General features: G+C 39.2%; 1 protein-coding gene across 19 annotated transcripts in view; it reads left to right on the forward strand.

Moving 5' to 3' along the window:
* The window catches only part of PPFIA2 (PPFI scaffold protein A2), a 588582-nt gene that overhangs the window by 419306 nt on the left and 143344 nt on the right, over positions 1-25932 (forward strand). For 10 of the 19 annotated variants that reach the window (XM_077471924.1, XM_077471910.1, XM_077471912.1 and 7 more), the window contains 3 exons: positions 4858-4992; positions 21644-21724; positions 22151-22234. In XM_077471924.1, the coding sequence (XP_077328050.1) occupies positions 4858-4992; positions 21644-21724; positions 22151-22234 (300 nt within the window). The remainder of the gene's footprint in view (positions 1-4857; positions 4993-21643; positions 21725-22150; positions 22235-25932) is intronic. The other 9 variants (XM_077471914.1, XM_077471917.1, XM_077471915.1 and 6 more) reach the window with 1 other exon arrangement.

The following is a 25932-nucleotide window of genomic DNA, read 5'->3' on the forward strand; positions in this document are numbered from 1 at the left end:
TTAAGTGTTTGCCCGGAGTCCAGCATAGGTCACGGTCACTGCATGGATTTGATGTTTCACGTAAACGGGTGTTTGGATTAGGCAGGTAAAAGAAGCTTGTATATGCAATATGCAGACCAGAGCCAATTTAACAGTCACACTGAGTGATGCCATGCTGCTTTTGGAAGCAAACTCTGGAAAACTTGAATCATTACAGGAGACAAAAATAGTTGAGGGATCAGCTTGTTAAGGTTTTTATAACCTCAGCAGTTAAACTGAGGCTGAATCTAAGGAACCTTTCCGACCATAATTGCCCAGCTACAGTTAATTCGCTATGTCAAAGGACCACAGTTCCGTTTGGGGATAAAAGCAGCCAATTGGGATGCATTTAGAGAGCACACCAATTGACCACACTCCCTTCTCAGAAATTTGGCAACCCCTTTTGCTTTTCTTGATCACATAATCATAGCTCCCAACTGTCCCTGATTTTGAGGGACTGTCCCTGATTTGGAGCAATGTCCATCTGTCCCTCATTCCTCCTCATTTGACCCTCATTTTGGTCTGATCTATATAGTTGTATATAAAATGCACTTTTTATCTATCAAAAAGTGTTTTACAGCCCTAAACCTTTCATCTGGTTTCTAAATTGCTGCATTTGTAAAGTCCAAAAGCCAATATAAAGGAATAGTAGTGGTAAAAAAGCACTTGTGGGTTTAACCAATCTTTTCTTTTTGTAGAATTCTCCTTTAAGGGGGCATGCAAGAGGTGCGTCCTATATTTGCATGCTTTTGCTGATAGGTGTCCCTCATTCCCATATCAAAAAGTTGGGAGGTATGCAATAATAGTAAAGTAAAAACTCAGTCCTTAATGGCTACTTATTGCATTCAAATAAACAGACAGGAATTAGCACATCACAGACTTCATTAAAAAGGAACTAAATTCCACCTCCCCTCCAGCAATACAACCTCTGCAAGCTCCCTCGCCGGCACTTGCATCTTGTGCCGAATGCACAGCTCAGTGTGCACCACGCTAAAGAAGTTAGAGACCCGGAAGGTAAAAAGCTTTTATAGCAAGAGAGACAAAGAATTAGGGGTAAAAAGAAGGGGTGAAACTGAGAGATAAAAGGAAATAACATAAGGCATAAGAGAAAAAAAAAAAGAAAGAGACACCAGGGGGATAGCAAATAATTGAATGTTATGCCCGTAAAACCCATTAAGGTTAATTTACTAAAAGAAATGCGCACTTTGCAAGAGAAGTTGTACTTTACAAGGACATTTTGCTTAGTGAATGAGGTGACATTTCTGCAGGGGTCCCCAAGATAAAGGGAGGCTCTCTGGGGACCCTGATGTATGTGGGTGGGGGGCTCTCTGGGGACCCTGATGCAAGAGGGAGGCTCCCTGGGGGCCCCTATTATTAAAGGGGAGGCTCTCTGGGGACTCTAATGTAAAGGGGGCTCTCTGGGAACCCTGATGCAAGGGGGAGGCTCTCTGGGGACCTTGATGCAAGGGGGAGACTCTCTTCGCTAATATGGGCTCTAGCCCCAGATCTTTTGTAGACCTAGCAACGCCCCTGCAAAGAACCCAATCACACACAGGGAAAATAAAATAAACAGTATCTTTTGCACATGATTGGATGGTGAAAGTCAAAAGAGCGTCACCTCATTTGCTAAGCTCTGGAGAAAATTCCCTTGCAAAGTGAACAGTCCATTTGCTTTTACTAAATCAACCCCATTGTCTCAAGGTATCACAGTTCTTCAGGCAGTCTTCTGTGAGCTAATGCTCAGTCCATGGTGTCCCATCATTTTTTAAACTAGAATTACCTTTTTATTATCTAATTTATTAACTAAGATACATGTAACTGACTTTAGCCCCGAAATATGTGTAAGGTAATAGTGCTGATAATGATTGATTTGTTTTATTGTAGCATGTTCTGGTTAAATAGTCCGTAATATTACAGTCCATATTTTTGGTCTAATTATTTCTTAATTATAGCAGATTACTTTTGTTGTGCCAGTAGACAGGAAACATTGTCCCAGGTGTGCTGAAACATCAATAACGTTCAAAGTTACTGATCTAGCATCTAGCTTATTAGTGTTTTGTTTTCTTCTGAAAGCCTTTTTATCTTTTCTGTTACAGTGCACTTTTAATGCTTTAAAACTACAATAACATGAAACGATTGTTGGCTGCAGTGAAGCTGTTAATTATCATATTAATATTTAGATTATAGTTGAAACAATATGGTTTGAATTGGTACAGTTCATGATTTGGGTCACTTTTTATCGGGACAATATGCACATCTTTAGAAATCAGATGCTTCTATTTTATAACTAAACACAGAAATCATAACCAAAACCTGGATTGACAATTCAAGCATATGGCAGAATTTCTGCTGAATGCGATACATCATTGGCTGCTGTGAACTCATTGAGTTTTAAAGGAAACTTGTGAGGAGAGAAATAAGAAGACTGCTAATGCTGACGACATGCAAAGAATGTTAGTTGCTTGGCTGTCATACTGGTCCTGTGCCTTTGATTTATTTAAATGTTGACAGACGAAAAACAAGCTCTGGACTGCCACACTCTTCAGAAGACCACTTTCTTTTATTGGAAAATCACATCACAGCTCAACAAACACAGCGAACAATGAAAAATTGCTGACATTTCGCACTGCCTGTAGTGCTTATTCATAGCTACGATGCGATTTTCCAATAAAAGAAAGTGGTCTTCTGAAGAGTGCGGCAGTCCAGAGCTTGTTTTTCCTTCTGTTGAAAGTGGTAATAGCCAGCACCTGTGGCTTCCCAGCAGAAGAGACAGTTTACAGCCTGCATGTGTGCTCCTGGAGCGGTGAGATCCCTTCTCCTTAATTTAAATGTTGACCCAGAACAAACATACAAGACAGGAAGGATAAAGTTTAAATCTTGATCTGCACACCTCAAAGTGTCAGCCAAACAATTTCTTTTTATGTCACTGTGTAAAATGACACTTGCAGATAGTTTGCAAGTGTCAATAAAGTATATTTTATTTATTTATTTTTGGTTGAACTAGATGGACTTGTGTCTTTTTTCAACCTGACTAATGATGTAACTATGTAAAGTGTTATTTAAATTTTACAGAAAAGGTGTAAATGTGAACTGACAGCATACACCCTCTCACAACAACCCAGTTTCCTTTGTAATTACCTCTGTGGATGCTGAGCTGCCAGTGCCCACACAGCTGGTCCAGCGGTCCAGGGATTTGAAATCCTCACTCTTCTTCCTGTTCTCAGAGGAAGATCACAGTGATGCTCTGTAATGGTGCTAACTAATCGGAATCACATTGGTCCATCCCGGAGGCGCTGCACAGAGAAGAGGAAGAGGAACTTGGATTTCAAATCCCCAGACCGCTGGCCTGTCAGTGTGAGCACTGACAGCTCAGTATCCCTGGAGGTAAGTACAGCGGGGAGCGGAAAGGGGGGAGGGGACGTACAGTGTTAGTTCACCTTTACAATTCTTCTATAAGGGTGAAATAACAGTTTACCAATGTAGTGGTATTTTGTTTTTACTATTACAATCATGTGTAGATAGAAATTGTGATGTTTGATGTGCACATTTGGAAAAAGTACACCCTATGGTTTCAAAATAAGCAGAAAATAGTAGTAAATGAGCTTTGAATTATTTTTTCGTTTTAATGTTCTTGATCTGCATATGACAAATAAAACTTACAAAATAAATAAAATGCATTCCCATTTAATTCCGTGTTAACTCTTATCAGCCCTAATCAACTCCTTCATCCCCTTGGCTATTTCCTTTCTATGAAATAATTTTATTTACTTTCTTTATTTTAACACTTTTTTGTGTTGCTTTGTTTTATTTTATTTTTCAGTGTTACTTAACCACTTTTAGACAGGGACTCTTTTTTAGATGTGGTGTTAGAAGCAGTTGTTTTGCTAGAAAATTACTTAGAACCCCCAAACATTATAATTTTTTTTTCAAACATCCTAGAGAATAAAATGGCGGTCGTTGCAATACTTTCTGTCACACCGTATTTGTGCAGCGGTCTTACAAGCGCACTTTCTTTTTTAAATACACTTTTTTGAGTTAAAAAATAAGACAACAGTAAAGTTAGCCCCATTTTTTTATATTTATAGAAAATGTTACGCCGAGTACATCGCTGGACACAGATGGGGCTCAGGTAAGTATTAGAGGGTGCTGGGAAGTCTGTTGCAAACAAAAGGCTTTTTGTCTAGGAAGCAAGGGGAATAAGGGTGGCAAAGACCCTTGTAAGTATGTAAGGGAAAAAAGGTGGCAAAAGCACTCAAATGGGGGAAAATGGGAGGTTCTAGAAATGAAAGGGAGAAATGGGAGGCATGGGCTCTGTGATGGAAGGAGAAATACAGGCAAAAGATCTGACAAAAAAGGGTAAATGTGGAGGCAGGTGCTCTGGGTTAGAAGGAAGGTATAAAATGGGAGTCTGAGGCTATGGGATGGAAAGAATTATAGGATGAGAGGGGTGGGGGGTTAAAAGGCTTTGTGACACTAGGAGAAAAAGGGGAGGTAGAGGCTCTAGCAAAGAAAGTTGGAGTAGGAGAAAAAGAGGAACCAGGAAGGCAGAGGGTCTGGAACAGAAGGGGAAAAAGTAAAGACAGAGGCCCTTGGACAAAAGGGAAAAAGTCAGAGGCAGAGATAGAAAGGAAAAAAGGAAGGCAGAGAATCTGAAGACAGACAAAGTAAAGAGGAAGGCATAGGCTTTGGGGTACACAGTGTTCAATACATCATGCTACACAACCATGTGTAGTGGTTGCTGTATGATCACAGATGAGATAAATGTAAAAAAAAAAAAATAACCATAAAAGAATTAGCAATTGATTATGACTGTTTTGCTTCTTTTTGTGGGATGAATAGATGGAAGAGAAAAACAGACAGCTGCAGGAGCGCTTGGAGTTGGCCGAACAAAAACTACAGCAAACGATGAGGAAAGCCGAGACTCTGCCAGAGGTGGAAGCGGAGCTGGCACAAAGGATAGCAGCCCTTACAAAGGTAATGAATAGGTGAAACATTTCTTTATAAGGATGCACCTTAAGGATGCATCCTTAAGGATGCATGTTGGAATGCATCATTCCAACATGCCATAGCTGCAAATCATGTAGGTGTTTTAGTTAAAAGGGGTTTCGCTTAACCTAATAAAAATACTATAAAGATGGTTTATATTTGTAATATGTTACATTGAGCTTTTTTAGATGTCTTGCTTGGGTTAATGCTTACTTTGCACATTAGATGATTTCATCATTTTGTTAATTTTATATTTTATGATTTATGCATGTGTGCCTTGAAGAATTTTATATATTCAGCGAGCATTGCTCAGTTACCTACATAATCTTACAGCAGTAAGGTACCCCCTTTTCACATTAAAATGCTTGATCAACAGTTTTAATAAAAAGTAAGTTATCTTGGATTGTTGGTGTAACTATTGATCTCTCGCCTAAGAAACCTTATCAATGAAAATGAGATACCATCCTGCTACAAATAAAAGTTAATATAGTTTGACAGCTGATTACTATCAGTGCTGAATTGTATTTCTTTTTTAATTTAACCTGTTTTTATTTACTGGCATTTTAGAGATAGTATTGCTCTTTTCAAGAGCAAATAACATATAATGACATGGACCTTTTTTTTATTTTGAGATTCATAAGAATACCAAAAACAATATCCTATTTTAGATATTTTCAAGGATAAAAAATCAGAAACCAATATTTGTATTATAATATACTTAGAAAAAAACAGAATGTTTAGCATAACCACTTAAGGAACAGGCCTCTTTTGCAGATTTGGTATTTACAAGTTTAAAACAGTTTTTTTTGCTAGAAAATTACTTAGAACCCCCAAACATTTTATATATATATATATATATATATATATATATATATATATATATATATATATTATTAACACCCTAGAGAATAAAATGGTGGTCATTCTAATACTTTTTTTACACCTTATTTGTGCAGCGGTCTTACAAGCGCACTTTTTTTTGAATAAAAAAATAAAACAACACCAAAATTAGCCCAATTTTTTTATACAAAGATAATGTTACGCCGAGTAAATTGATACCCAACATGTCATGCTTCAAAATTGCACCCGCTCGGGGAATAGCGTCAATCTTTTACCCTCAAAAATCTCTATAAGCGACATTTAAAAAATTCTGCAGGTTGCATGTTTTGCATTACAGAGATCGCTCTACCGATCACGGCGATACCTCACATGTGTGGTTTGACCCCATTTTCATACACAGGCTCTACACACGTATGCGCTTCCTTCTGTGCGCGAGCTCGTTGGGACGAGGAGGTTTAAAAAAATAAATAAAAATTCTTATTTATTTTACTTGATTTTATTTATGTTTACACTTTAAAAAAAAAATGGATCACTTGTATTCCTATTATAAGGAATGTAAACATCTCTTGTAATAGAAAAAAGCATGACAGGTCCTCTTAAATATGAGATCTGGGGTCAAGAAGTCCTCAGAGCTCATATTTGGACTTAAATGCATATAGAGACTATATAGAGACGAGTGGGGGCCATCTTAGCCTCACTCGTCTCTATACCCAGCCATCGATAGGACCCAATCGCATCCGCCGCTACCGACGGCTCTGGTAAGTGGCTGAGGGCGCGGGACAGCGGCGGGAGGGGGGTGGCACCTCTCCCGCCCCCGATAACGGTGATCTTGCGGCGAACCCGCCGTGGAGACCACCATTATCATACACAGGACTGCCTCCTGTAAAGAGGGATATCTCGGTTGTGGCAGCAGCTGCTGCCATTACCAAGATATCCCTCTTCAAAGTACTGACGTATATGTACATGAGACGGTCCTTAAGTAGATAAACAATGGGTCTGTCATTAAATTGGAACCAAAACATATATTGGGTGTTTTGGTACTTTAAATGCTGTTACTTTTGACATTATCATTATCAACAAAAGGTAAGTATCATTCAAGTAAATCTCTAAGAAAATGAATATGTTCATATGGTACACAACAAGCAGTAAACAAATTATTAATTATTAAAAACACAAATATAAATAGCAAGTTCGAAATAACTTGTAAGGTAGTTTTGTGACTTTATAAGGCCTATATATGAAACATTCATAGTGCAAGTGTCTTAATCATTCACACAGACACCACAAATGTTTGCCATATTGTTTTTGCTTGAGGTAAATCCAAAGAGAAAATCCCCCCCAATGCAAAGAAAAAAACAAACTATACAATAATAGGGATTACAAAGATAATCAAAGATTTTCTACCCATCACAACAGATGAAATACTTAAAGTAAATTCCAACAACCCCCAATGCTGGCTTTCAGACAACCACCCAACCGCAGACAAAATGTATTCAGCAGGACGCTTCATTCTGATTACAAAGTCACAAATAAAGGAACCAAGCCCTGTAACAAAAAACAAACTGTGCAGCCAAATTAATTAATTCAAGGTGTCACACACACAAAAGGGAAATTCAATATTACATGATCCTACAGCTGTACCTCTAGTAATGTTACATACTTCATCCAATGCAAACAAAAATTCAAACAAGGATCCTATGTTGGTAAAACAGGAACGAAATTACAAAGAAGAATGAATTTACATAGACATACCATTAATGAACAAAAAATATGATTTTTGCACACCTGTGGGACATCATTTTTCACAACCGGACCACAACTTGGAAGACATGAATGTTTTAGTTCTTAAGGAAAACTTCAAACCCACTCAGAAAAGGAAACCTTTTTAACTAAGAATAATATGTGTTATTTAAACAAAGGATAATGGGCTAAATGAGGACCTCAGTTTTCAAAATCACTGTCCAACAGTTTTATGACCACTCTCACCTCTGTGACTCCTTTTCCCTCCCAGTCCATAGCATTCTGGTTGCCTTAGCTCACTAAGGGCACTTTCACACTGAGATGGTGGGGGCCTTAGCAGTAAAGCGATGCTAATTTTAGTGGCACTTTACCGCTGTTGAAGCTGTGCTTTGCGCCGCTAGCAGTGCGCAACAGTCCGATGTAGACCACACACAGTCGGAATATCCGACAAAACAGTCCGATCGGACACATTCCGTCGGAATCTCCGACCATGTGTACAAGGGCTAAGTTGCCTGAAAAATGCCTCAGTGTGAAAGTAGCCTAACTATCCAAGTTTACTATTGTTGTGTATGTTTGTTTGTGTTTTTTTTCCCTCAGATTCAAAACAAATGTGTGTATAAGTACTGCTTGGACCTTGAAGAACAGTGTACATCCTGAAAGCTTGTCATGAAAACTTGGATGTGCAAATAAAAAATGTATCATGGGCAGTACTCAATTGTCCATATTGTTTTTATATAATGTCTTATAATCAATCGTCAGTTCCATCTAGTGGCCATAATGCAATATTCTTCCTGAACTACCTCAATAAAAAAAAATATATATTATGGCCACTAGTTGGAACTGACAATCATAGAAGATAATTATATTACAAAAAATACAGAAAAAAATAATGATGGTGTCCTTGTAAATAGTTAAGACATCCACACAGCAAATGTTTTATACATAAACCTTTAGAGTTGTATATGCTGAGAACTATATTATTTCGGTAAACTAAGAGGGTCGTGTGATAGTTTAAGACAGTATAGAATTTCTTTTTTTTTTTTAATTCATGTTGTCCTTGATAAGTAAACTACAGTATCTTTTTCTAATAGTATATGAATTGTGATGCTGATGGCCTTGTGTTAGTGACTTTCTGCATGCTTACAAATCCTTTAGTGGGAATTAGAAGATAATTATTTATTAGGGGTTCATTTTAACTCAGGTTTTTTTTAAGATGGTTGTTTTTGGCAAAGGGGAAAGTGTGTAGGGAGAGTAGGAATTTACCACAACAAGCAAATGTGGATTTCCCAAATATTTTGTTGCTTTCTCCGTGTTTTATTCTGTGGTCTGTAATGTACACCCAAGCCTTGGATAAAAATGTCCCATTGATAAAAATTGGAGTCCGCATTTTTATCAATGTAACATCTTAGAAATTACCTATAATATAAAAGCAGGGCCATTGATTAAAGTGAATACAAAGGCTAAACATATATATTTTTTTAATTTTGGATAAGTGGGGAAGAGTTAGACAGCAATGCAAACCTAAGAAAGTGTTTTCACTGATGGTATTCACCTCTGTATGGCCTGTAATATATAAACAGGGTAATTGAAAGTATATATAAAGGCAATTTTTTTTTTAGTTTATGGATAGAGTGAGGAAGAGTTAGACAGCAATAGAAACTTAGTAAAGGATATTCACCCCTCTAGTTGTGCTGATGTCCATTATCACAGAAAATTAGGAGAAATCCAAAATGTTAGATTTGTCTGCATAGAAGAGGTGAGGGTTAGTTATGCAGTGGGGACAAATGTTCTACTAATGTTACAGTAATAATTGACAGGGGTTTGTATTATTTGAAGGTTCCCTTTAATTTCCTTTAATTTCAGGACAGGAAGTGAAAAGAAATCTGAGGGAACAGGTGCATAAAAAATACTGTGAACCCAACTGGGGTTTTTAACACTTCCCTACTCTTTAGAAACATATAAACATATAGAAACATATAGCAGTCTTGGTTACACATACACTTTAAAACCAGAGACAATAAAATGATGAATATGTAGTAATGTATTCATTTTACACTATAATACATGGTTTCTCAACCAGGGTTCTATGGAACTCTAGGGTTCCACCAGAGGTTCCTTGAGCAGTGCGCAATTTTTGCCTCTCAGAAGTTCACACTGACTATCTATTAGCGGATAAGTGGTGTTATATAAATACCTGCAGCAATAATAATAAAAATAATGAAAATAATAATACATGCAAAGAAAAACCCTAGTAGGCAGTCATATTTTTCAGTGTGCTATTTTCACACCCTTTTACACCTTTTACCGAGTTAATGAGGGTCTGTCAAGCAATAGCATTTAGACCATCACCAAACTTTTTTTCATTACAGTATATTTTTTACTATTACCAGCCATACACAGCAACAGACCATTCACAAGTGAACACTGTAATAAACATTGTCCCTTAAACATCCATTTACAAAATGTGTGTTGTTAGGTTGAAATATTTGCAATTTCAACCATGCATTATTATTCCTCCTGTGATATAAAGATTATAGCCGTTTTAACCAAGATCAGATATTTAGTATCATTAGAAATATACCTACTTATTGTTAACAGTTACAGAGCAGAGTTTCTTAAATGTTATAGATGTATTCTATAAAAGATACATACAAGCAGCATGCTCTTCCTTGCAGCTAGGTACAATCAATACTTCTAACTAAAACGTATCCCATAAACCTATCACAGCTCACTCTGTAAATGTATCTAAGACATTTCTGAAGCATTGGCCTAGTCTTTTACTGGAATACACACTATATATCTGTCAAGAGCTGTACTGCAATCAGTAAATTTCCCTAATAGACTTACTTTGATAAAACACATGAATACATATTATTCTATTTACTTTATTTCTTGTGCTATTTTCATCTATTTCTTCAACTGCTATAGACAAAGAATGATGTCTTTTCAGTTTTTCTATTAAATAATCTCACTTAGTACCCAAATTTATGTCCATGCAAAGCAAGTTGTCTTCACCACAGTGGCAAGAGTAATGTTATGTAGTATCATGAAGCAGCCAACCACAGCTGCGTTCAAGTGTGGAGAAGCTAAGGGGATCGGCTGTAATGTATTGGACATTGCTATTTATTTGTTTTTTGCATGGTTAGTGAAGAAAACCTCTTGCCAATATAGGGTGAGCCATTGCTGACTGATCCTATTGAAAATTTAATTTCCGTTCTTTTGACACTGACCCAGAACAGCTCTGCCACTAACACAGACATTCACACACTAAATATCCTTGCTTTGATTGATGTGTTCAGGATCTTTCCTAGTCCATTAGATAAGCACTAACACCCTGAAGAAGGAAAATTATTTAGCTGCCTTTTTCCTTTTGGTCCCTCATGGAATCAAATAAATACTTTTTCTACTCTGAGAAGCATTTGATTGGTTCAATTAATTATAAATTATTTGCCCCTCAGGAGAGGCCCTTTTTTTGGAGTGCTACTGAACCTAAGCCATTGGCCTGAGCTAAAGACTTCTTTTTGTATCATTTGGAGGTGCATGCCCAGTGCCTTCGCCCTACCTCTCCTTCAATATTTGCCTTGGTACAGGTTTCCTATAATAAGCTACAGCGTCCTCTACGAGAGGAGGTGGAATCCTTATGGGTAGAGCTACAAAGGGAGTAAACTAAGGGGCAAATAATACTGAGAGTATATTATAGCCCCCCTAACCAAAGGGAGGAGGTGGAGGTGGACCTCCTATCACAATTTAGATTTGCGGCAAGAATGGGAAGTGTCATTATAATGGGGGATTTTAATCATCTAGACATGGGTGGAAGGAACCACGCATTAATTTAGGGCTTGTCAGTTCCTAAATGTCTTGCAGGACAATTTCATGGGTCAGATGGTTAATGCACCAACTAGAAAAAAAGCGTTACTGGACTTACTGATTACCAACAATACAAACCTGATCACGGATGTGGAAATACGGGGCAATTTAGGAAACAGTAATCACAGGTCATTTAGTTTTAGTATATATCACACAAATAGGAAACAGAAAGTCACTGAATTTCAAAAGAGCCAACTTCCCTAAACTACAATCCTTGCTAGAAGATAATAATTGGGATAGAATCTTGGGAAAAAATAACACAGAGGAAAAATGGGTATGCTTTAAGAGCATATTAAATAAGGGCATTAGCCAGTGCATCACAATGAGAAATACATTTAAAAGAGCTAATAAAAGTCCTGGGTGGTTAAATCCAATGTAACAATGCATATAAAAGCAAAGGAGAAGGCCTTAAAAAAAAATACAAGGCTGAGGGACCATCATCAGCATTCCATCTTTACAAAGAATGCAACAAGAAATGTAAGGGTGCAATCAGGATGGCTAAGTTGGAACACAAAAGGCACATAGCGGGAGAGAGTAAAAAAAATCCAAAGAAATTCTTTAAGTACATAAATAGTAAGAAAGGGAGGTCAGATCATATTGGTCCCATAAGGTATGATGAGGGGAATCTGGTTACTAAGGATGGAGAGATGGCAAAGGTATTGAATTTATTCTTCTCCTCAGTCTTTACGAGGGAATCTGGGGGCTTCAATAACCAAAACTTCAATGTTTATCCTCATGATATGTCACAGGAAGCAAACGCATGGCTAACAGAGGACAGAATTAGAATTAGACTTGAAAAACTTAACATTAAAGTGGTTGTAAACCCTTACAAACCACTTTGACCTACAGGTAAGCCTAGATTAAGGCTTACCTGTAGGTCTAAGAAATATCTCCTAAACCTACACGGTTTAGGAGATATTTGCCAAAATACAGGCACCGCTGTCTACAGTGCGCCGTAGATAGCGGCGCGTAGGCGCACTGAGCGAGCCGCTGTCAACGGCGATATGCCGCAAGTGGTGGCTCCCGTGCACATGCATGGGAGTGATGTCATTGTGGCTTCGTCGAATGACAGCATTGGAGCAGCGAGACCCACGGAGACACACCGAGAAGATGGATGCTCCGGACTACAGGGGACAGCGGTGACATCACTGGCTCCTGTGTCAGGTAAGTGACACATAATGGACTACTATGCGATGCACAGTAGCCCATTATGCTTTACCTTTGCAGGGAATCAAAGAGGAAGTAAACCCATCAGGGTTTACTTCCTCTTTAATAAGTCACCGGGACCAGATGGCTTTCACCCAAGAGTCCTTAAGGAACTCAGTCAAGTAATTGCCAGACCATTGCTCCTAACTTTTACGAATAGTCTACTGACTGGAATGGTAACAGCTGATTGGAGAAAAGCCAATGTAGCACCAATATAAAAAAGGGCCAATATACTTACCTGGGAATTACAGAACAGTTAGCCTAACATCAATTGTATGCAAGCTCTTGGAGGGGATGATAAGGGACTATAGACAAGATTTTAGTAATGACAATGGTATCATTAGCAGTAATCAGCATGGATTCATGAACAATCGTTCTTTCCAAACCAATCTATTAACTTTGTATGAGGAGCTGCTATCTAGATAAAGGACTGACTGCTCAAATTCATATTTGGTAAATCTGCATTTATACTCCCATCTCCTTCAAACTGAACATCGACTGACTGCTCAAATGCATATTTGGTTGATCTGCATTATACTCCCATCGCCTTCAAACTGAACATTGACTGACTGCTCAAATGCATATTTGGTTGATCTGCATTTATACTCCCATCTCCTTCAAACTGAACATCGACTGACTGTTCAAATGCATATTTGGTTGATCTGCATTATACTCCCATCGCCTTCAAACTGAACATTGACTGACTGCTCAAATGCATATTTGGTAAATCTGTTTATCACCACCGTTTCAACTCCATCTGTAGCCATGCTCACATTATTTAAATGTTTATTTAGCTATTAAGTTTTACCTAAATTGTGGGTTCCCTTATCTTTTAGTCCTCTTGCAGTTTGGTTGTGATGTGAAAAATTTTGCTCTGCTAGTTGTGTGCCTAATATTACCTCCTGATTGATTAATTGCCAGATTCAGCCCACACCCAACACAGTATAAAAACAAGGCCTTCTTTACGGGGGAACACATACGGAGGGCTGCACATATAGGGGGTTCTTCCAAAGATGGAGGGTTCTTTAAATAAGTGCCACTTCCTCTCTTGCACTTTAGCGATTTGCACAAAGCAAACCACAGCAGACAGCAGGTGACCTCATTTCCAAATTATCTCACCTTCCCCTCTGAAACATGCACTCTTTACCTCTCCTCCTTTTCACAATTGCAGCCTCTCTCCTCAAACTAACTTTTCTTCACCCCTCTGCTCCACCCCACAATCTGTATATATCAAGCTCACTTCTTCCCTCTCCCTATTACTGCACTCATCACCTCTTTCTAACTGTAAACTCACTTGCTAACAAACCCCCCCAGAATACTGAAGCATGTCCCTTCATAAAAATCGTATTCTCATATTACCTCCCTTACTTTTCTGCTTCTCCTAACTGTTGGAGATATTTCCCCAAGCCCTGGGCCTCCCTTATTTAACTGTACCCATCACCATCACCCTACACCCTCTAGCAGTAGTGTCAATCTACGCAATTTAGTCTCCATTCCTCTTCTTCCCAATGCCAGCCTCCCCCTCTCCTGCACCCTCTAGAATGCTCGCTCTGTCTGCAACAAACTCACCGCTGTTCATGACCTCTTTGTCACAAATTCCTTTAATCCACTTGCTCTCACTGATACCTGGCTCCACAAATCTGACACCCCTTCTCCTGCTTCCTTCTCCCAGGGTGGCCTTCACTGGACTCAATCCCCTAGGCCTAATGGATGCAAGGGAGGTGGAGTGGTATAACTCCAACTCCTATCCCCCAAAGCACCTTCCAGGTTATTCACTCCCCTCCCTCTCTTTCCCCTCTCATCATTTGAAGCTCACTGTATACGTCTATTCTCTCCAACTTCCCAAAGAATTGCTGTGATCTGCTGGACCATTATCGACTTTGCTTGATGAGATTTCTGCCTGGCTACCCTAATTTTGCTCTTCTGAAATTCCCACAATCCTTCAACATCCCTGCTAATACAAACACTCATGCTGCTTCTAAACTTCTTAGTCTAACCTCTTTATTTGACCTGAAGCAATGGGTACAGGTTTCTACTCACTATGATGGCAACACCCTTGACCTTGTATTCTCCTACCTATGCACTCCATTCAACTTCTCAAATAATCCTTTTCCTCTCTCTGACTATCACCTTATTCATTTCTCTCTCTCCCTGTCTTCTACCACCTTTCCCTCCAATCGCCTAACCATCATCCGTAGAAACTTTCGCAACTTCTTCTCTCCTCTATTCTGCTACTGACCAGCTCTATGACAAAATCTCTCCCCTGTCCCAACCAAGCCACTTCTATCTACAATAAATCCCTGTCCTCCACCCTGGACAAGCTCGCTCCCCTCACTACACGCAGAATCAGGCCCTGACCCTTACAACCCTGGCAAACAGATGACACTAGAATTCTCAAAAAACTTCACTCTTGAGCATCTGTGGCACAAGACTAAGTCTCTCAAAGACTTCAACCAATACAAATCTGCCCTTCAAAAATACTATTCTTTCCTCCACACTGCCAAGCAGACCTATTTTACAACTCTTATTAACACCTTCTCATCCAGGCCCCATAACCTTTTCTCTACCTTAAAGTCTCTACTTCGTCCTCCACTGCCTCCACCCACTGACTCACTCACTGCCCAGGAGATTGCTAATCACTTTAAAAACAAGATTGATACAATCCGTGATGAAATCTCCATTCTACAGGTATCTCCCCCAGTTCAGACCCCATATACAATTGACAGGTACAATTGACACTCCCCTTGTTCAAATGTGCTACTACAGACAAAGTTGCTAAACTCCCATCTAATGCCCACCTAACCACCTGCCCCCTGGACCCTATTCCCTCTCAAACACTACGGTCGCCCTCTGACTCTAATCCACATCTTCAATCTCTCCCTCACCTCTGGCATTTTCCCCAAAGCTCTAAAACATGCACTAGTCACCCCCATACTTAAAAAGCCATCCTTGGACCCTACCAATCTTAACAACCTATGCCCTATCTCCGTGCCTCCCTTTTCCTCTAAACTCCTTGAACACCTGGTTTACAACCATCTGAGTGACCACCTCATTAAAATAACCTTCTTGATCCCCTTCAATCTGGATTTTGCCCTCAACACTCCACAGAAACTGCTCTTTTAAAACTCACATATGACCTACTAACCTCAAAAACCAATGGACACTATTCTGTACTCCTACTTCTGGACCTTTCAGCTGCCTTTCACATGGTTGACCACCCCCTCCTCCTCAAAAAACTTTACTCCCTGTGACTGTGCTCTGTAGTGGCTCTCATCCTACCTATGCCAATGCAGCCTCAGTTTCACTTACAATTCTACTTCCTCCACTCCTCTTCCCCTCTCTGTCGGGGTCCCCCAAGGTTCTGTTCTTGAACCTCTTTTATTTTCAATCTTATTTTCCATCTTCACCTCTTCCCTAGGTCAGCTGATAGCCTCTTGCGGCTTTCAGTATCATTTCTACACTGACGACACACAAATCTATCTCTCCACCCCTCAACTCACTCCATCAGTCTCCTCACGCATCACTAACTTACTAACAGACATATCTGTATGGATGTCACATTGCTTCCTCAAACTGAACTTGTCCAAAACCAAACTTATAATATTTCCTCCCCCACGTGCCTCTTCTCCTGACTTGTCTGTCAAGAGCAATGGCACAACCATCCACCCATCCCTACATGTCAGCATGCTAGATGTTATCCTGGACTCTGAACTCTGCTTTCGGCCCCGCATCCAATCACTTTCCAAAGCTTGCTGCCTCAACCTCCGCAACATCTCTAAACTACGTCCCTTTCTAATCAATGAAACCACAAAGCTCCTGATCCACTCCCTGGTTATCTCTTGCCTTGACTACTGCAACTCCCTCCTCATTGGCTTACATTTAAATAGACTATCCCCCCTTCAGTCCATCATGAATGCTGCTGCCAGACTCAGTCACCTTACAAACTGCACTGTGTTTGCTACCCCTCTCTGACAATCCATCCATTGGCTGCCACTTGCCCAACAAATTCAATTCAAAATACTAACAATAAGTTACAAAGCCATCCACAACTCTGCCCCAGCTACATCACTAGCCTAGTCTCAAAATACCAACCTAATCGCCCTTTTCGTTCCTCCCAAGACCTCCTGCTCTCTAGCTCCCTCATCCCCTCCTCCCATATCCGCCTCCAGGACTTCTCCCGAGCCTTGCCCATCCTCTGGAATTCGCTACCCCAATCTGTCAGACTGTCTCCAAATTTACCCACTTTTAGGCGATCCCTGAAAACTTTCCTCTTCAGAGAAGCCTATCCTGCCTCCATCTAATAACTGCACTATTTCTCCATTAGCTCATCCCCCACAGATATTGCCCTTTTGTATAACTTGACCCTCCCTCCTAGATTGTAAGCTCTATGGGCAGGGTTCTCTGACTCCCCCTGTATTGAATTGTATTGTAATTGTATTGTCCCTAATGTTGTAAAATGCTGCATAAACTTATGGCGCTATATAAATCCTGTATAATAATAATAATAATAAAGGAAGGCCCGTAGACGTAGTGTATCTAGATTTTTCAAAAACATTTGATACAGTTTCTCATAAACATTCACTGTACAAAGTAAGGTCCGTTGGCATGGACCATAGGGTGAGTACATGGATTGAAAACTGGCTACAGGGCAAGTTCAGAGGGTAGTGATAAATGGGGAGTACTTGGAATGGTCCAGAGTGGAGAATGGGGTCCCCCAGGGCTCTGTCCTGGGACCAATCCTATTTAATTTATTCATAAACGACCTAAAGGATGGGATAAACAGCTCAATCTCTGTATTTGTGGATGATACTAAGCTAAGCGGGGAAATAACTTCTCAGCAGAATGTGGAAACCTTGCAAGAAGATCTGAACAAATGAATGGGATGGCCAAATACATGGCAAATGAGGTTTAATGTAGAAAAATTTAAAATAATGCATTTGGGTGGCAAAAATATAAATGCAATCTACTCAGCATGCAATGCCAAGCTGTTACAAGCAAAGCAAACTAATATTGGCATGCATTAAAAAGGGGATTAACTCCAGAGATAAAACAATAATTCTCCCGCTTTACAAGACTCTGGTCCAGCTGCTATACTACAATACACAAGTAAGTGCGCAAAAACAGGGTCAAAGATTTTTCCCAATGTCCACCAGTCTCTCACCAATTGAAACCAAAAATCCAGTTATATGAATGAGAGTCCATATTATGTTAAGATCCGTATGATTATAAATATAAAATCTACTATCCAGTAGAACAAAGGAAAGCAGTTAAAACCAGGAGCTCCATATCCAGGGCTGCCATCAGTGAAGGACAGAAACCATGTTCCAAAGTCTGTGAAAAAAAGCAAAGGAAGAGGCGCCTCTGGGTGTAGAGATAACATATACTTTAATTATAAAAACGTATTTAATACAGGCAACTCACATTTTGGATGTGATCTATGAGCATTCAGTCACTTTAAAAGCTGAGCATGGAAGTGGTCATCTGATAGTCCGTCAAGCTGAGGCACTGTAGCCGCTAGTGGCCAGGAAGTGGCACAGACGCTGGCCGTGGAGCGCAGTTCAAAGCAGAACGAAGTCTGGAGCGCCGGCGGAGAGAGATGACATCATGAGGTGGGTGCGACCGGTTTCGTGAACGTACAGGCTGAGATTGTTTGATAGCTGCGCTCCTTCATCAAGCAAGTGGGACAACAACAAAGACTGATATATATAGGCCATGCACAGGAGGAGGGGGAGGAGGCACTTAAAATGCAGGTGCAGAGGAATACAAATCTTAGTTGCAAAAAAAAAAAAGGTGTCAGCGAGAACATGAAATAAGATATAAATGAATTGGAAATGGAAAATGAATAATAAAAATAAATAAAATAAAAAAATAATATTATAATAAAAAAAATCAATTAAAATAAATAAAATAATAAATATGATGAATGTAAAAATAAAATTGAAAATCAAATATAACAATGGTACCGCAAACATTCAAGACTCATGGGTAAATACAGAGACAGCAATAGATAAATGATATACACACTATATCATAAATAAATTAAAGTTAAACTGACATGATATGGAGAAAAGGGAGGGAGAAAAAAGGAACAATATAAAAATAACTGGCATGAGGAATAAAAACTATTTGTATAAAAATCATGATGTATTAAGAAGTTACTGCTGATGCAAAAATATAAATATAGGTTAAAAAATGTACACATATAAACATATATGTACATATGCACATAAACATATAGAAACTATAAAGTATGTACGAGGTGCACGGCTACACAGAGGTGGATGCATCTAAAGCTCTGTGCACACATTATATATATATATATATATATATATATATATATATATATATATACACACACATACCATATACATGCATATACAAAAACATGTGCGTCTTGAGTTAATGATGCACACCAACGATTTAGTTACTATTTTACATCTTAAGGAGAAGGAACACACATTAAAAACATGCACGCACATATACACATGCGCAGCTGCCCCTTGAGTATGCTGTCCAGTTCTGGGCACCAGTCCTCAGGAAGAATGTGCTGGCACTGGAGAGAGTCCAGAGAAGGGTAACAAAGAGACTGGATGACCTTAGTTATGATGAAAGGTTACGAGCACTGAACGTGTTCTCTTTGGAGAGGAGACGCTTGAGAGGGGATATGATTTCAATGTACAAATACTGTACTGGTGACCCCACAATAGGGATAAAACTTTTTCGTGAAATGGAATTTAATAAGATACGCGGCCATTCGCTAAAATTAGAAGAAGAGTGGTTTAACTTTAGAGTGATTGTAAGGGTTTTTTTTTTTATAACAAACATATACTTACCTCCACTGTGCAGCTCGTTTTGCACGAGTGGCCCCAAACCTGCTCTCCTGGGGTCCCCGGTGGCTCTCACGGCTCCTTCCCACATCAGATAACCCCCTGGGAGAATCGCTCTCCTGGGGGAGTACCTTGCGGGCATTGAAGCCCCTTTGCTTTGCCAGAGTTTGCACCCAAACAAGACAACGTTGTCTGCATGCAGTGTTCCTTGTTATAAGAGGGGTGGGCAAGTGCCCTCTCACCAGCCCTAGCGATCTTCCCTTATGAAAAGTGGTGTGAACACTCCACAACAGGCCTCTGGAGGACCTGGCTCAAGGGGTGACGCTCGATCATGTGTCATGCTGCGCTGCTGCCCTACAGGTTCAGGCGTGGATGTGAGGAGAGTTGCTTCCAGGCTGCCGCTAGATGACCAGAAGTGGATGGCTGTGGATGCTCCTGTACACATGCGTGATGACCCTCTCTCTCTCCTTGTAGCACGGGCCGTGACTCGGCCACAGCACAGTCTAACACTGTGTCACTTGCTTGCATATCTAGGCCAGGGTCCCAAGAGAGTAATCCCAGCCTAGACCAGGCTTTTTACTGCTTCTCCCACCATTCTCCTCTCCCTCTTCAGCAGGCTGGTAATTGTAGTCCATAGAAAGAAAAGAACGGCTTCTCAGTGCTTCTCAGTGGTTTGAAGAGGTGAAACGCACTATTGATCATCGGTGGCTTGCACCCAGCGCATCCGGACTGCAGTGACTGCTCACCTGGCATGGCGTCTTCCTTGTTTAAAACTTGTAGTCCATTACAGTCTGGCTTGAGTGCAAACCTTGGTTCCTTGGACTTCAGGTCCCAAGATGCTTTAATTCACTCTCTCATATTATTCAATTATTCATCCTGCTGGCAGGATGAATAGAAATAGAGTCTAAGCTAAGCACTAGAGAGGAATAGTCTCACTACAGTAAGTGCTGCAAAGTGTCTCCTGGTAAGGCAGGCAATATTAGCCAGCCCCTGCCTTTTAAAAACTTTTTTTTGCATTGATACATGTTCCCTAGGGCAGTACCCGGGTCCCCATACACTTTTTATGGCAATAGCTTGCATATAAACCTTTACAATGAGGACTTTTGATTTTTCATGTTCGTGTCACATATACTTTAATAGGGTTTGTTAGTTTACTCTAACTTTCTGGCTGTTCGAGGGGGTGTTCAGCCCATCCCTAGTTGTGAATTCCCTAACTGACTGCAATACTCATTCTATGGCATTATGAGAAAGCAGGCTCTTCAAAGAATGAGGTTTCTATAGTGTAGATGCATAAATCACCTTAAGCATTCTGTAATATTGTGCCTGGATAGGGATCATAGTGCTATGGAATACTTTCAGGACTCCTGTACTCAGTTTGGGCACTAGGAATTGCTGTGTAGTTGTAACAGCAAAAGATTGCATTATTAATGTAAAATGTGTGTCTTGATAAAATTTGACTTTAACCAGATAAAATATGCTGTAAAACCTTCTCAGAGCCTATTGTGAATGCTGTAGACTAGATCTTCAGCTCTTGGTCAACTACATTAAACTATATTAAAATATGGTTTAATTATTATAGATATTATTATTATTATTATTATTAATAATATTTTTTAATTATTGTGTGGCATGGGGTGGGATTTTGGGGTATTGGCATTTCACTTGGGAAGTTATTCATATTTTACATACAAAAACATTATTGAGAGTTGAGAGAAAAAAGGTTCAGTGGCTTGACATTGGAATTATAGGCTATATTTTTCCATTCATGGCTAGCTGTAGGCACAAGAAATGTAATACATTTTGCCCTTGGTGTGCAAGCTTTATCTGTGCTCTCAACTGCTCCCTGCTATTTTCTAACTTGTCCAGAATTTTGAATGGGAGAAGCAGGTTGTTTGCCATTAGCTTTCTTTCAGATCCTAAGGAACTAAGAATTGTGGATCTCTGCTTTAGTTATTTACCTGTGAATTATGAGAGCCTCTGCCAGGGGGAGGTTCAAGCTAAGATTAGTATGTTTTACCATTTTTCTTATTTTTTTTTTCTGGTATAAACATTGTCATTTTTTGTTTTAATTTCTTTAAGTGTTCTGTACAGTTTTATTATTTGCAGTCTTCTGTTATGTTTTATCAACTTTGTCCCTCTCCTTTTCCTTAACTTGTTAGTCTGAGCCAACCTCCTCATCTGATGATTATCAATATGTTATGGAATCTAAACTACAAGAAATGGTCTCCATACGTAGGAAGGTAGTCCTACTGGACTTTACTTTCTATTGCTGAATAGAATCCATTTTACTTTATTTTTCATTTTACTGTTCTTTTGTTTTTATGTTATGCCTTGATTATTGATAATCAACCATTGTGCAATTTAGTGCTTCAGGGGCTTATGATTTATGATAGTAGGTTTGTTTTCAGTCTGCATGTTACATTTGGCTGATTTCACTGCTCATAGGTAATCCTAATATATTGCTAGCGCTTGGATGTAGCAGGCCTCTGTAGCTGACACATTTCAAGCAATGCTGTCCAGCTGCCTGCTTCAGTACTATTTATTTTTCTAGAGTAAGTCTTCAGTTAGTAGTAGCTTGCTTTTGTCTTTTTATACTTTACTTGCTGACCATGCCCAGTCCCCAGATATTCACATATCAGATCAGTTCTTTTCATTTTTTTTTACAGGCAGAAGAAAGGCATGGAAACATTGAGGAACGAATGAGACATTTGGAGACACAACTTGAAGAAAAGAACCAGGAGCTGCAGAGGGTGTGTACAGTATAATACGTTTTTTTGAAAGTATGCTAAGATTATTACATGTAAAAAAGTGGATTCAAAGGTGCTTGGCCCTTTCTATTAAGAAATCTGGAGAGCTAGATGCAATGCAATGCATGTCTACGTTGATTCTGGCTAGCAAAAAGTCATGTTTTCCGGGCTTTAGCTTTTCTAAAGGTGGGCTCTAATCAAGAATAAATGCTTTTGTTGAAACTCAAGGGACAAGGACTTACAGCGTATTGGTTTTATTCTTAGCCTGACATTAAAGCTCAAATCTAACTAAAATGTTTTTGAACTGACATTCAAAACCTGGCAGAGGCTGTAACCGTTCCCTGCTCTAGCCAAAATAATATAAAATAAAATAAAAATGATGGGCTTGAGCTGGGCTCTATCATGTTAAAGTGGCGAAGATTTATCTTTACTTCCTGTCCTTGAGAGGGGAGGGGAATTCCATACTTAGATGTCACCAGAACAGCTGTCCCAATTAAAGATTTCCCTTCACTTCTTGTCCTGTTGACAACTGTAAAATTTTAGATTTCTCATCAATTTTAGTCTCATTGATAGTGGTCCTAATACAAAGGATAAATCTCCCCAGTTGCGAGAGAAACCAAACACAATTATTTTCAATTTTATACGTTCGATGGTTCCTAGTAATGTCCTTTTGTAATTCTTGAAATAGAATCAGCAGGCAAGAGGCTGTAGACAGGTAAAGATATGCTCAGAAAAGCCTAATGAATCAGTTGGAAGCGAATTATGTAAAATGCGAAATGCACAATTGAAGTACTTCTTCTGTGTGTTTATATGTTTTTGAATAGAGCTCATGATTTGGTGAAAATAAGTAAAAAAATAAAATAAAAAGTTTTTTAATATTAATATAGCAAAATTGCTAGAAATGATAACCTTTAGAAAAAAAGGCTCACTTTAAATATTTGGCTGGCATTCATCAATTTTGTTGCAAAGAAAGGGAATTGCTAAACAGGAGCACTGAGTCTAATAGACAGATCTATGAACCTTGGTTCATAAATTCTTCCCTCTACTGATCTAAATTAGCACCATGACAATATACAACCTGCCCCTGGCTGCTTCATAATAGTATCTCTGTTTTTAGTGAATATCTGTTGCACTTAGACCCCTTTCACACAGGTGCAGTTTTCAGGAGCTTTAGCGCTGAAAATAGCCTCTGCTAAATGCCTGAAAACCGCCTTCCATTCATTCCAGTGTTAGGAAAAGTCCTGCAAGCAGCATCTGTAGGGCAGGAATTGTAATAAATGCGCCTGAAAAGCACTTTGAAAGCGCCGCAAAACGGGAGTTTTTAACCCTTTTTTGGGGTTAAAAGTGCCCTACTAGCGGGAAAACTAGCAGCCCCACGAGCAGCGCTTTACCGCTAACAGCCAGTGCTTTCAGTGTGAAAGTGCTCTTACAGTGCTAAATCTGTCTCCTGCCTTTTCAAAACTTTCTGTAGATGGCCACCAAGGATTCCTAGAGTAAAGGGGCAGCCAGCTTTGCATCTAATTTTGTTGCCCTGTGTGATCTACGACCCCAACAACTTGTAACTTGTACAAGGCTTCAGTATTGCTCCTGTGGGTTGAATGCAGTGGAGAAAAAAGGAAGGCAATTATGAGTCTGTAGCGATTTGGATTAAAGTGCACCTGTTACCCATTATAAACAAAGCATAGAATCAATATAAGGTCAATCATATGAAGGTTTACTGTTATCCAGTTCTTGGAATAGCTATTGTGGTAGTAAGTTGGTCACATTTACCAAGACTTGTTCTGTAATGTTTTACATGCTTTGCCACTCTTCTAAGAACTGCCTCTGTTATAGTGACTGTTAGAAACATACCATGGCATTTATAACCACATGTATAAATCAGTCACCTTAATACAACCACCATGAAATGTTTAATGGGAGATGTTAATTGTCCCAGAACATTATGGTAGCTGCGAAAGATTGTGAAGGTACGATAATCTAGTTACATCATTCTTCTCCTAAGTCAGTAAAACACCAACACAAATGTTTTCTGATAATGGAACTTGGTAAAAGAAAAAAAAACCCACAAAGTTTACACCAATGTTTCTCAACTCCAGTCCTCAAGTACCCCCAACAGGTCATGTTTTCAGGATTTCCCTCCCTGAGGACTGGAATTGAGAAATATTGGCTTACACTAACCAGTTGACTTTTGCCTTTCATTTTATATCTAAAAAACGGGTATGATTTTTAGTCTGTGATTACCATTTTGACTTAGCCTTCATATTTAGTTTTTCAAGGGTTGGTCTATTGGGCAGTGCAGTGGCTAAGTGGTTAACACATCTGACTTGCAACACTGGAGTACCCGATCTGAATCCCGGTCAGGACACTATCAGCATGGATTGTCTTTGCATTTGCTTTTCTTGTGTGGGATTCCTCTAGGTATTCTTGTTTCATTCCACACTCCAAAGACGTGCTGGTAGGTTATTTGGCTTCATTGCAAATTGTCCCTTGTATGTGTGTGCATGTACACTATCTTTGCATGTGAAATAGTGACCATAAAGGATCCTCCTTGAGGACACATATGGATGTGAATGTACAGTATGTAAACACTGTGTAAATTCTCAGTACTATTTAAATACCTACAGTAAAATAAATAAATACAATTTGGGACATTAAATGTCTTCCACACAAGGTTTGCTGAACAAATGTTGCCTACATTGTATAAAAGGCAGAATGATGTTTGAACATTCAGAAGATTTTGTGATATTCAGTTTCATCTTTTAGGTAAAACACTGTTTTGGCAGTTCATTGTTAATAATCATTGGTGTTCTGTTTCTCGCTTCTCATGGGGTGTTTTTTCACCTTCTCTCACATGTTTCATGCTGGAAGATGTAGTTTTCAAAGTGTTGGAAAGAGCTGTGAAGTTACCTGTAATGCATGAACATTTGTAGATGCAGATAAAGCTCCTAAACTTTATGTTTTTACAATTCACAATGTTGTCATTATGAAAATGCAAGCATCTAAAAGCATGCATGGCCAGTTACACTGACATTTTTCTTTTAAGAAACAAATGCTAGAGGGGGGGGGGGGGGTCAAGAATCTTAAATTATTCTTAAATTTATTCTGGGACTCTGATGATAACCCTGCTTTAGGAATCTCAGCTCTGTATACCTGCTATAGTCTATAAAAGGGGTCCCACTCTCTGTTGGTTGCCAACCTACTAGATTGAAATTTGCTCATACGGCACCCAAAATTTACTGGCACAGATACGTTTTTACTGGCATTTCCAAAAGTTACAAAAATAACAGTTTTAAGTGGCAATGTCAGTACTTAGGCTACAAGCCAGTACAATATGTAATTAGCAATGTGATTTAAGATAGATATTAGGGCAAAAAACATATTTCTTATTTTATAAATTTATATTTATATTTGATAAAGTAAGTAGCTCAGGGACAGGCAAGAAATTAGAATAGGCGGAAACACACACATGAAATTGACTCTTATGCTGCATACAGACGATCGGAATTTCCGACAACAAATGTTCGATGTGAGCTTGTTGTCGAAAATTCCGACTGTGTGTAGGCTCCATCGGATATCTTTTGTCGGAATTTCCGACAAACAAAATTTGAGAGCTGGTTCTCAAATTTTCCAACAACAAAATCTGTTGTCGTAAATTCCGATCTTGTGTACACAATTCCAACGCACAAAATTCCACGCATACT

Source organism: Lithobates pipiens, unplaced genomic scaffold (genome assembly GCF_037356315.1).
Source record: "Lithobates pipiens isolate NorthernLeopardFrog02 unplaced genomic scaffold, aLitPip1_a1.2 Scaffold_8, whole genome shotgun sequence".
NCBI classification, from domain to species: domain Eukaryota; kingdom Metazoa; phylum Chordata; class Amphibia; order Anura; family Ranidae; genus Lithobates; species Lithobates pipiens.